At 36.6% G+C, this 13778-nt stretch overlaps 1 protein-coding gene across 1 annotated transcript in view; it reads left to right on the top strand.

The window, feature by feature from the left end:
• The window catches only part of LOC107584663 (collagen alpha-1(XXVII) chain A-like), a 66807-nt gene that overhangs the window by 9847 nt on the left and 43182 nt on the right, over positions 1-13778 (top strand). Inside the window, exons 3-7 of the mRNA XM_016271374.1 lie at positions 294-1933; positions 7369-7422; positions 9673-9726; positions 10482-10535; positions 10716-10769. Of these exons, the coding sequence (XP_016126860.1) occupies positions 294-1933; positions 7369-7422; positions 9673-9726; positions 10482-10535; positions 10716-10769 (1856 nt within the window). The remainder of the gene's footprint in view (positions 1-293; positions 1934-7368; positions 7423-9672; positions 9727-10481; positions 10536-10715; positions 10770-13778) is intronic.

Genomic DNA, 13778 nt, shown 5'->3' with positions numbered 1-13778 from the left:
ATATATATATATATATGAGAAAAATTATATTTGTGTGTTACTTTTTAATTAAGATTTTAATATTTTGTGAATTTATTTATTAAAATATATTTACATTTATAAATGTAAAAGTTTATTTAAGGTATTATGTGTGTGTGTGTATATATATATTATATAATAATATATTAACATATATTTCAGATACATTTTTTTATTTAATAATTTTTTTGCATTAATTAATGAATTATGTTATATATGTGTAAATGTGAATATGTATGTGTGTGTATTAAGATGTGTTTGTGTTTGTGTTGCAGATGTGGATGTGTTGCAGCGGTTGGCTCTGCGTGCTGAGCTCGGTTCTCGTGCCGTTCCCGCTGGCGTCATCTCCCTCCGCTCTGGAGTCATCCTCACGACACGGGTACGAGTTACCACAGCGACACGTTCCGTGTTCCCACCAGAGCTCTTCTGGAACTGCACTCTCGTCCTGAGCGTCCGATCTCACCGCTTAAACTCAGCATTTCTCTTCTCCGTCCTATCTGGGAAGCGAATTCAACTCGGGCTAGAAATTTCGCCCAGCAAGCTAACACTTCACGCCGGCCCTGGGAATGCCGCGGTCTTTGCGTACAACCTCCACGACGGGCGCTGGCATCATCTAGCCTTTGTTTTAAACGGCCAATCAGTGACCCTACACTCTCCCTGCTCGGAGAGCGATGGCGGAGTTACACAGAAACTCCCCGTACTTCCCGAACGCCTGAACCCTCGTGGGACCTTCCGCTTGGGCGGCACCAGCGCTTTGCTTCCGGGTGTGGTACCCTTCGAGGGAGCGATTTGCCAGTTTGACGTGGTGCCCTCGGCACAAGCACAGCAGAACTACTGCAGCGCTATCCGCAGGCAATGCAGAGAAAATGACACCTACAGGCCACCGCCTCCCGCTCTACTTCCCCTCCCGTCCCGACACGCCCTACCACTATTGGCCCACACGTTACCACCTAATCGCACTTTCACTTTCACTCCCACTAATTTCCTTTGGACATCCATAAATGGTGCAGGAGGGTCTTCTGCTGTGAGAATGGGCAACGGTGTACGACCAAAACCCACGTCTACCACACCTCCACCCCTTTCCTTGATGCAAACAGGACTTGAAAATCCTTTATCATGGGGACATTTAAATTCGGTCACCCCCAAACCTACTCTCAGAACACACAAAAGCCCCAAGCCGACTGCCTCAAAGCTTGGAGCGGTCTGGCTTACCCCTACAAAACCAGCCAGATCCAGACCCACTCCAGGAAAAACGTCTCCAAAGCTTAGTGCAACAAAGCCTTCCGGACCAAAGCCCACAATTGCTCGACCTACTTCTTCCAAACCTGGAAGTTCAAAAACAACTGGTGCCAAACCTACGCCACCAAAACCTTCCAAACCAGCAGCTGTAAAACCCACGGTAAAGAAACCAACTCTTACGCCAAAGCCCACCAATATCAACTCAACAAAGAATACTTCTACTGGTGCTCAACCTATCAATCCTAACAAGAAACACAATGCTATTCTAAAACCGTTGTCCAACCCAGAACCGACCGCCACCAAAAGACCCTCGCCAGCCAACAAAAAGCCACTCCAGCCAAAAACCAGCACCCAACGCTCACCCCAAACCACACTCCCAACCCCAAAATCTACCGCTGCCCTAAACCCTACACCCAAAAAAAGCCTTCCGATGCCCAAATCTGCTCCGTTCACCACCGCTGCACCAAACAAACCACCAAAAACTCTGGAAACCCCCAAAGTCAATCCTGACAAGCTGAAAACACCTGTGCATTACATCACACCGGGCACTCCAAGGTTTTCCATCCAATCTGTGACTCTTCCGGCTTTCAACGATTTCCAGAGCTTCGAAGCGGAGCCCACATACTTTTCGCTTCTGGTTGGACCTCCGGGACAAAAAGGAGATCCCGGGAAAATGGTAAGAGAGCTGCATTGTTTGTGTCGGTGTGTGTGTTTGATAGAGCCTTGATAGTGCATCATGTCAAATTTGAGTTTGTTGGTAAAAATGGGCACATGAGCAGATATTCATAATAATCATGCCACCCAGAAGATAAAGAAAGTCTTTTTTCCAATATCACACAATCCTACTTTTCTTATGATAAAAAATCAGATGTAAAATGTAGATGCCTGGCACAATCAGGCTCGCCCACATTTAGATGCCAGGCACATTTTTACTGTCTGCACTGAAAGCAGAAATGCTGCATGATACATTAGCATTCAGTTAATGTAATATTCAGTTAAATGTGGAGCAAGATTTTTGACCAATCAAATCTCCCTGTGGGCGGGACTATCTTGCATGGTACACTACAAATTGAAACCAACTGACTGACTAAATGTTCCACTGCTGGTTGCAATCATTGTTGGTTAGGACAAAAAAATCTGATTAACATGGAAGAGATCATTTTGTCACTTGTCATGCCTAGTTAAGACACATTGTAATATTTTTTTAAAGGGACAGTGTGCATATTGATTAATGAGGTGTTATTTTTACTTGCAGTAATAAGAACTATAGATACACTGCCATTCAAAAGTTTGGGGTAAATAATATTTTTAAAAGGTTTTTGAAATTCTCTTATGCTCACAGAGGCTGCATTTATTTGATCAGAAATACATTAAAATCACTAATAATGTGAAATATCAATGTAATTCAAATAACTTTTTTGAATATATTTTAAATTGAAATAATTTCCTGTGATGCAAAGCTGAATTTTCAGCATCATTACTCCAGTCTTCAGAGTCACATGATCCTTCAGAAATCATTCTAATATGCTGATTTGCTGCTCAAGAAACATTTATTATTAATATTATCAATGTTGAAAACAGTCGTTGCATTATATCTTTGTGGAAACCATAATACATTTTTCAGGATTCTTTGGTGAATATAAAGATAAACCTGTATTTGAAATAGAAATCTTTTGTGACAATATATACGTCTAGTATTAATTTCTTAAATTAATTTCTTAAAATAAATACAATCTTACAAGTTTAATTCATTATAAATTATTTTGTAAATGTCTAAAAACACAAACATCATGTTTTACTGTCCTGTCTGCACCTTGAAAATCACTTTTATGGTGGTAGAAATAGAAAGATATATTTTTGGTGGATTTATATTGGTTTAGACTGATTACAAGAACACAGTTCTGCAGTTTCCAGGTGAATCAAATGCTCCTTAAAGGATGTAAACAGATCAGTATTGCTTCTATTTTTGGGCTGTGAGCATCACTTTAGGATCAAAATTGTGTTGGTAATTGCTGTGAAGTTTATATAAACATTTGTTCATGTGAATTCGTCCTTCTCCCATCTTAGTGTTTTCTTGCATCACTTTGAGTTTGAAAGCCCTTGAGCGATGTGCTTTTAAAGCTGGGTCAAAGGTCAGGGAACATTTTATCAGTCACCCAAACACTCACACCAAACTTTGCAAGCAGAGAATCCTAATCCATCCATGGAAAACTAGGCATGGGGTTTCAATCAGAATCAGAAACTCTCGAACCACCTTGTTTTAGAGACCAAACCTCAAAAGCAATCACCTGACCTGTGACGCAAAAACAAATAAGGATAAGTGAGTTATTGCAAGTCCTGTGTTAAATGTGAGCTGTATTTCAACAGTAGGACTGCGACGTCTCTAAGGTCCTTTAGATGCAGCAACATGGGAAAAAGCATTTCAAGCAAATTGCTTAGAAACTGTTTAGTTAACAAGGATGTTCAAAGTTAGTGATGACTTCATGGTCAGACTCTCTAGAGGGCATTTTCCAAAATAGCTGACTAACTTGACAAAACAGCCCACATGTTGAACAGTGACCCATTTTTGTGATGTCTGCACATCACTGTGGTTACCTTTGTGTAATTTGGTGGGACTCACAGGTATGTGTGTGTGTAGCACCCAATAGAATGTTCTCTGTCATTACCGCAGCATAATTACCCAAAAGCCCCCATCCTTCACCATAAAGACACGTTCAGCAGGTACTTCACTAAAACACCAGGAACACACCCGGCAATTCTCTCAATTACACGTGCACACGCACGTGCAATTATTTAAGTCTGCAATTATTTACAGCCCTGAGCTGCAGTACATCGTTTACTCGAAGATAATGAGCTGTAGTCACTATCTTTAGCCTTACTTAAATCCACAATAAACCCAAAAAACACTGTTCACTCACACACTCACAAGCTCTGTTCACAATGAAATGCTACTGCTTACTAAATACTGTCCAGTATGTGCTTTTTACTGCCTACTAATTTAAATTAGCATGAAACAGGGTCAACTAGTAGTATGCTAATGTTGTCACTACTGTATGTTACGGTGTTATTTTAGTATTATTTATATATTATAGTTTTTATTAATATTAATATTTTTGCTTTCATTTTCAATTTTCTTTGAGTATTGTACTTTTTCATTTGTGTTAGTTTTTTTATATTACTATTTAAGTCTTATATATTTTTAATATAAATTTTTTGTGTAATATTAACATTTTCATTTTAGTATATATATATATATATATATATATATATAGTAATTTTGTCATGTGGTTTGGTTATTTTTATTAGTTATTTTTTTATGTTAGTGTTTAGGTTTCTTTTTTTTTTTTCCATTTATTAATTTCCAGTTAGTAATTTTAGTTATTAAATTTTTTTTAAATATCACTATTTAGGTTTAATTAATTTTTATTTCAGTTTTAGTTTTAGCTTTTGTTTATTACCAGTTAGTAATTTTAGTGCTTCAACTAGGGTTGCAAAAGGTGGAAAATTTCCAGTAAATTTAGGAAATATTCCAGAAATTTTGGAAACTTTCCAGGATGTTTTTGGAATATTCCAGGGATTTTTGGAAAGTTTCCGGAAATTTACCAGAAATGTTCCACCCCTTTGCCACCCTAGCTTCAACTTACAAGTAATTCAGTTAGTTGCCAAGGCAATGTTTCTTATTTTCATTTAGTTTGTCATCATTTCGTTATTTTATTTCTACTTCATTTCAGTTAATAAAAATATTTGTAATAGTTTTAGTTAACAATAGTAACCCTGATGTGTTGCATGTTTACGAATTACTTTGCATGTTTAATCTAAAATGATCTTTAGATTATTCAAATAAGTATTAATATTTTAATTTATTTCCACTTTATTTCAGTTAATAGAAAGGCATTTAATTGTTTTAGTTTTAGTTAATGACAGTAACCCTGGTATATTGCATGAGCAATTTAGTGAGAGGTGTCCGGTTATGAGTTACTTTGCATTTTTAATTCAAAAGTATCTTAAAATTTGTCAATTAAGTAATAGGTCAAGAAAAAAATTATAAATAGTGCTGCTTGTATTATTTCGTTTACACTGTACACTGTAAATGGAAGCAGCATTGCTTTGTTGGATGCAGTAGCAAATGTAGGTATTCATTTGGGTCAAACTGTGCACAAAGTACTGCAGCAATATTAAACAGTGTGGTATGGTATTATGGTGTTTTGAGCACCGTTTGAAAGCACTGTTTCATGATGGGAATATCTGGATGTTCATTCAGGACTCAGGTGGGTTGGTGGGGGGCTGTGGTGTACATGTATGTGGGTGAGAAAGCGCCATCCCCCTCCTCCATCAACAGAGCCATAGTTCTAGAGCTCAGAGATTCTTAACATAAACTCACAGCAGCTCACACACTCATCTTCTTTGAGAGCCGCCCGCGCTCAATGAAGGCTTTCATCCTGTGCCGCGTGGCACTGCGCTGGGGGTGGAGGACAGAGAAGCCAACTGATCCTCTGTTTCTACAACTATGCTGATATATATGATACCGCTTGAGCCATAGAGCTGGGAGAAATACCCGGGAAAACTGTGATATTTTTGGCCATTTGATGATATTTGATATGTAAAGTATGTTTATGCTCTGAAATGCAAGGGTGTTTTTTGAAACTTTTGCATGAAACATGCAAAAATGTTGCATGAAACAGCATTCACAGCTTGTTTTACTTTTATGTGGTGTACGTCATTTCAGAAACAAGTATTTTGACAGAATATATTCTGATTAAATACTATAATTTATAATCATATTTTTTTTACTAATATATTTTATGTATGTTTATTTGTTTTATAGATAATGTATATTAATAAAAAATATTTATTATTATTAATATGCATTTATAAAATATGTGACCCTGGAGCACAAAACCAGTCTTATGTAGCACGGGTTTATTTGTAGCAATAGCCAAAAAAACATTGTATGGGTCAAAATGATCGATTTTTCTTTTATGCCAAAAATCATTAGGATATTAAGTAAAGATCATGTTCCATGAAGATATTTTGTAAATTTCCGACCGTAAATATATTAAAACTTAATTTTTGATTAGTGATATGCATTGCTAAGGACTTCATTTGGACAACTTTAAAGGCAATTAAAATAAAATCTTTTTTTGGACCCTCAGATTCCAGATTTTCAAATTTGTTGTTGATTTTCAAGTTGTATCTCGGCCAAATTTCGGAAAATTGACCCTTATGACTGGTTTTGTGGTCCAGGGTCACATATTTGATTTATTTTAGAAATGTTTATATTAATAAATAAAATATTAATCATTTTCTAAATATAAAATATTTTGCAAATATTTGTGTAAATAATTTATATGAATATTTATTTTATACATCATTTATATCAATATGTAATATGAAAATGTAAATAAATATATTTATAAAACATTCTGTGAATATTTTATAAACAAATTATATTAATAAGTAAATATTGCTTATTTTATAAATAAAACTATTTGTAAAATGTTTTGTGAAGATTTCAAAAAGTATATTAATAAATAAAATATTACTTATTTATATTATTAAATCTAAATATAAACTATTTTGTGAATTTTGACTTCATAATTTATAATAATAAAATAATTTTTATTTTAGAAATGAAGTATTTGACGAAATATTTTACAAACAAATGAATCATTGCATCTGTGTTTTGTACTGATTTGCTGAAACAGACTTTTTGAAAGATTCTAATAAAAAAATATTTCTTATGTTCTTGTCTTAGTGTTGTCATGCTCACAGTGCTCAGAATGGGGGCACAAAATCTGCCAAAATCTGAGCACTGTAGGATTGTAGGATTGGTACATACCTTCAAAGCTACAGAAAAGGACCACAGGGACCTTTACATAAACACACTTGATGTGCGTGCACACACACAAACACACACACACACACACACACACACTGGGACACAGGATCTACAGGTCTTCTGTAAGTCTATAGCTCATTATCAGAAAAAGGAAATTCCCTCGAATGACTTCCTGTGTCCTCTTTGCTGTGTTTAGTTTTTAAACAGTCTTGCAGCACTATAAGCAGTGAGTGTGTGTGTTTGATTCATAAGAGCACTCTTGTGTTTCGTAGGGAATCCCGGGACCTCCAGGGAAACCAGGGCAGCCAGGGCTGAGAGGACCTCGGGTGAGTGTGCGTGTGTGTGTGTGTGTGTTAGACTAATAGAGCCATTGACCTTTAACCTCAGATATAAACAGGAAGTGTGTAAAATGCAGTGCCTTATAAAATCTCTCCCACACTGTTCACTTCAGTGTATTTGTGCTTTATTGGTTCTTTTTAGTGTGTGTGTGTCTGTGTTTTGTCTGGTCAGCGGGTCGAACTGACCTCAGAACAATACACAAACCTCCCCTCCGGATCTGTCTGTCTCATTCACTTTCACACACATTCTTTTGCCCTTTCTTATTTATGTTGATCTGTTTTGTCATTTTTGAGTATTTAATGAAATTATCAATGGAGCTACAATATCATGACTACAACTGCACATAGTTTTAAAGTATTAAGAATTGCAGTAATAATAATAATAATAACAGTAATGATTATTATGATAATAATATTATTAATAATAATGAAGCATCAATTAATATATTAATAAATGAAATATTCATTATTTTATTAATATAAATATTTATCATATATTTTGTAAAAAAAATTTTTTAAATAATTGATAAAAAACATGTACATTTTATACATAATTTATATTAATTTGTGTAATATTACTTATTTTATGAATATAAGTATTTATCACACTTTTTGTGAATATGAATAAATAATTTATGTTAATGTAACCCCTGGACAGGATTTGTAATATAAAATTTAAAAAAATTGAAAAAAACTACAAAAAAATTTATTTTAAGCATTTTAGAGAATTTTTGGGTGGTCTTTTCCTTTGACTTAAGAGTCCTTGTGAGGAATCTTCTAGCACAATCAAACGGAGAGCCACAGAGCCATGACACTTTGTTTGAACTTTGACCTTTGTTGACTGGACGGCAACTGCAGTCCTCATGTAGTGTGCATGCGTCAAAGGTCCACCGTGAGGTCACGCTGTTGTGTGTGTGTGTTAAGTATTTTAGAGCATGTGTTATAAAGGTCTGACTGCTAGGCTTTGTTCAGCTGGCACCCTTTTCATGTTAAATGTGTATGTTATTTGTGTGTGTGTGTGTGTGTGTGTGTTTGCTTGTTAGAACAAAGATGACTTTCAGTAAAGTCAGCCTACGCTATTTGCGCTTTCTTTGCACTCGCCTCAATCTTTGCTTTTCCTAGTAACCGGCTAAAGAATCCTCTTATTGTCACCAAGGCTGCATTTATTTGATCAAAAACCAGTAAAAACAGTAATATTGTGAAATATTAGTACAATAACTGTTTTCTGCTTGAATATATTTTAAAATATAATTTATTCCTGTGATGCTAAGCTGAAATTTCAGCATCATTACTCGAGTCTTCAGTGTCACATGATCCTTCAGAAATCATTTTAATATACTGATTTGCTGCTCGAGAAACATTTCTGATTATTATCAATTTTGAAAACAGTTGTGCTGCTTCATATTTTTGTGGAAACATGATACATTTTTTCCCAGGATTCTTTGATAAATATAAAGTTTTTATCTTAAAAAAAATCTGACTGACTAACTTATAATCAGCCTATATTCACTCCTTATATATATGAATAAATAGTAAAACAAAAAGTGTAAAAAAGCCACATTTTTTAGTGTTTATTGATACAGACAGTTTGGTTAAAATAATTTGTGAAAGTGAATCCCATTTTATTGCATGTCTGTGTGCAAATCAGAGACTTGGCTCTTTTTATTCTTGTGTGTTTAATTTTGTATTAGCAACAAAATATTCAATATAATCAATATATTCAATATAACAGCCCTAATACAAAAACACACACACACTATTGTTTTTACACATGTGCATTGCTTTTGTTTTGTTTTCATGCACGGTATTACTCGATCTGTTGGGCTTATTTATGGACTGTTTCCAATAACACCCATTGACCTTGACCCTCACTGTGACCTCTGACCTCACGTGGGAAGTCGTTTAAAAAAAGAACAAGGTCAGGGTCGCATAAAAGGTCAAAGTCAAATGGAGCTAAGAATTGACTTCTTTTGTTTCAGATCCATTCACTGTAAACTGAAAACACATAATGGCCGAAGCATACTCAAGTATGCAAGCATATGAACGCAAAAGCATCAAGCGAGACAAGATTAATTCCATGCATCATAGAATTAATTCATAATGAAGTTGCATTCTCAGCATGGCCACAAGGGGCGTATAAGCTGTTTCAGCAGTCAGTAGGTGAACTATTAAATGCATTCTGTTTTTCTTAATCGTTCATTCCTAATGTGTGTATTGTTTGTATGTCGTTATCTGTAGGGCCCCCCAGGACCACACGGCAAGCCAGGTCGACCCGGTCTAACAGGGTTGAAGGTAAAAACCAACTCACCCACACTTACGGTCAGATAATCCGCAGTCTGATCTCGTGTACTGCTCTGCTCTTCTTCCTGTGTTTGGCCCTCTGTTATATTCATCACCGCACGCCTGCCGGTACTATTGGGCTGCCAACAAAACCCTGCAGACAAGGTTTTGGAATCACAGGCACACACACACACACAAGCCCTTTGATTTATTTGAGTTCACGAGAAGCCCAGCAGGTAGTGGAAAGTCTTTCCCATGATACAGAAACGAGTGTTTGTGTGGTGAAGTATAGCTGTAGTATTAAACACGGGTTATAAACCAAACCCACTAAATATGCTTCCAAGTTAGGTGTGCGTGTGATGTCCCGCCGTGTGTGATTGGTCCGCCTCTTTCATCCCTGTAAACGATACAAAGGTGGTAAACAGCCGAGCAGCCCAGCGGGGAGTGTGTTTGTGTGATTGCATGGTCTCTGCTTTCTGTGTTTAATTATTTCAAGTGGCCTTTGAAGACAAACCTGGTTAAGATGCAACGGCCTAGAGTCAAACGTCCCATGTGTCCTCGCTCTCTCTTTCTGTCTGCGACACACACATGTACATGCACACACAAATTCGTAATTACGGGAAGATATAAAGCTTAAAACGGATGAAATAACATTCTTGCTTTGATCTGATTAGCATCTTTAAACGACTGGGCTTTGTAAGATGAAACGGTGAAAAAGTTTCACATTTTCTTCAGACGATTTAAACTCCGTCTCTTCTTTCTCTCAGGGGAAGAAAGGAGACCCTGGTCTGTCTCCTGGAAAAGCACCAAAAGGAGAAAAAGTGAGAAAACACATACACTTGTTCCGATTCACGTACTTTAGTGTTCGCAACAGCCAAAACACTGTTCTTGATCAGAACATGCAAACATGCGAAAAGTTACAGCAGCAACATCTGCTCTCTATGGGTTCCTGTGGCAGTGCTGGACTGATTGTGCCTCATGTTTACTGTTCATGTTCATAGGGAGATGTTGGTCTGTCTGGTCCTGTTGGTTTAGTCGCGCCGGAAGGCCGGAAGGTAAGATATTCTGAAATGCTTGAATCATTCTCTCCATTGTTTCATTATTTCTCAACACTAATCTTGCTGTACACTTGCTGGGAGACATGAGCGCAGATGTTTGCCGTTTTGCATATCAGACCCACGCAAACACTCTGAATGCTCCAACTGGTTCTGTCTCACTGTGTCTCCCATTGCTGTGGAAACCCAGTGTAAACATCAGAGGGAATCCCCAATGAGTCGTCTATCACTCCTTTATACTCCATGCACTCACACGTCAAACAAGGCTATTGAGAGTCGTACAGTCGTTCACCATGAGTAGCTCTCTTTGTTACGACCATTAGTGTGTCGCGTCTCAGCTGTGCATGATTATAGTAAGTTTAGACCCTCTGCCAGGCGCTTTAGTGTAAGCAATAATACTTACAGCTTCGTGTGTGTGTTTGTGTTGGAAGGATCTAGCAGAGGGATCTCTGGAAAAATCCTCTAGCCGATTCCTGTATCCATTTAAACGATGGTTGTAAACATGCATATGTTATGTCTAGAGCAGCAAAAACAAATTAAAACAACCAAAGTTAATTATAAAAGAAGTTGACAGTGAACTTTATCAACTCTTTATGCACTTCATGCATATAGTCAGTTTAGACCCAATGCAAGGTGCTTTTTTAAATATTAAAATAAAATTTAAATTTTTTTATCATTCTTTCTTTATCAAATTAGTTGAATTATCACAGAATTAATTGACATTAACTGATTATTGAAATGAGTTGTAGTAGCATGTCAGTACATGTGGTTCAGTGTGTGTGCACGTGTGTTCGTGAATACCTGGCAGGCTGCCACGGCGGTCCATGTGCTTTGTGTTATGTGTCTGTGGTTAGAAAAAGAGCCATTAGAATATAGAGAAGAACCTCTGGAAAAACGGACAGCAGCGTGTCATGAACGAGTGAATGAAGGGATGAATGCGGATGACGGAACCAATAATAAACCAAAGCAGCCTGTGATTCTGCAGAGGGGCCAGACAAATTAAGCAGCTGATCTAGTACAACCTTTAACACAAATTCTACTGTAAACATTAAAAGGTGTTCTAGAGCTAGACAGTGCATAAACAACACAACTTCTTAGAAAGTTATAAGGGATTACAAGATATTTCATATCAGTTTAATGTTTTTTTTTTTTTAGATAAAATTATTCTGACATAAAAGGATCCTTTTTAGAATTCTAACAAAATAAGATTTTGTTTGTTAAAAGTGCACTGTATATGTAGTGTAACTGTTTAAATAGTTGCAAACATACAACAAAGATCAGTGGTACATGTGTGTGGCTGTTCGCTGGAATGTGGAGGTAGAGGCAGGAATCAGAGCTGGGTTTCCCACAAACAAACGTAATGGAAGAACCAGACATCTCTCAGACGCAGAGTGTGACAAGATGGATTTCACTGGTTTGGCAGAGAAGAATGTGTGTGTGTGTGTGTGTGTTGTAGTTTTCTGTTCTTGTGTACATTTCTTTTGAGAATGATGGTACTTCACGCTACTATCTATCTATCTATCTATCTATCTATCTATCTATCTATCTTTGGCAGAGAAGAATGTGTGTGTGTGTGTGTGTGTTGTAGTTTTCTGTTCTTGTGTACATTTCTTTTGAGAATGATGGTACTTCACGCTACTATCTATCTATCTATCTATCTATCTATCTATCTATCTATCTATCTATCTATCTATCTATCTGTCTAGTTGCCTGTCTATCTATCCTGTCTGTCTGTATATCTATCAATCTGTCTGTCTGTCCTGTCTGTTTGTCCGCCTATCTGTCTGTCTGTCTATCTATTCTCATAGTTTATCCATTTTTTCTTGTCTGTCTACTGGCGCACTCACAAGGTCAATAAACAAAAATCAGCACACTGCCACTAATGCTCTCAAAAATGTATTAAAATCACAACGTTTCTACCCTGACTAGGACTACCCTAAGGTCTCACTCATAAGGTCTCACACTTTATATAGTCCTCCCTAGGGGTGTGCGATATTGGCAAAAAATAATATGTCGATATTTTCTGGGATTTTATCGATAACGATAATTAGACTATATTTTGCTGAGTGTGTTATTGTGCTGGTATTTTAAGGACAGCCATGGACAGCTGACTCCTAAAGTTTTTAATATTCTTCATATTCTGAGTGGTGGTCAGTTGACACTGAGAGAAATTAATCTTTTTCCAATAAGTTTAACCTTAATTTTACATTTTATGAGCATTTTTACCTTTATAAAGCCATTTTTCCTAAAAGTGTCTATTATCATTTGAGTGAAATTCTTACATTTAATCAGTGAATTAGAATAATAAGACATTTGGGCTGTTACCAAGCAAATGAAATCAACACAGAAGCTGCATCTGAAGTGGCATTTAGATGTATTTACACACTGTTTAATGCAAGATATGAATGCATTTAACTTGCAATTACAAATGCATAAATAATGTTTTGATATATTAAACATAAGGCCAAACAAAGTAGTTTCGCTTTCACAACGAAACACACAGCGCCTTCACGACATGGCGGCGGCAACAATACTACAGCGAGAATAAAAGTTACGCCTTCTTTCTTTGCGTGAACATTTGGGCAGCATTATGCAAATCTTCCCACATCGTGACGTAGACATGTGGGGGCGTGTTAGAACGAGCCATTTTAGGTAGGCGTAGCTGACTCTTAACTTTTATAAAGAATATCTCTTTGGATTTGAGACTTTAGTCTTTGCAACTTTACAGATCTTCTTTATGCACCAAGAGCTTGTAACACTCCAAAGAGAAAAGAAAAATTGAAATCGCAACATATGACCCCTTTAAAACAACAATTACGATATTATCGCATCGCACACCCCTAGTCCTCCCTCAAACCCATTTCTCGCTCTGTTCCACCTAAGATGCATATTTTCCACTCTGTGTCGTTGTCTTGCACATGGGACAAAACAGGTCCAGGAAGGGTAACTGCTATTAGGTTTAAAAATAAAAATATTTTCAATTTTAAATGTCATGAGGGATTAATAATA

Source organism: Sinocyclocheilus grahami, unplaced genomic scaffold (assembly GCF_001515645.1).
Source record: "Sinocyclocheilus grahami isolate Dianchi unplaced genomic scaffold, SAMN03320097.WGS_v1.1 scaffold61.1, whole genome shotgun sequence".
Lineage (NCBI taxonomy): Eukaryota > Metazoa > Chordata > Actinopteri > Cypriniformes > Cyprinidae > Sinocyclocheilus > Sinocyclocheilus grahami.
The sequence above is the reverse complement of the archived record's forward strand: the minus strand, read 5'-3'. Positions and strand labels throughout refer to the sequence as shown.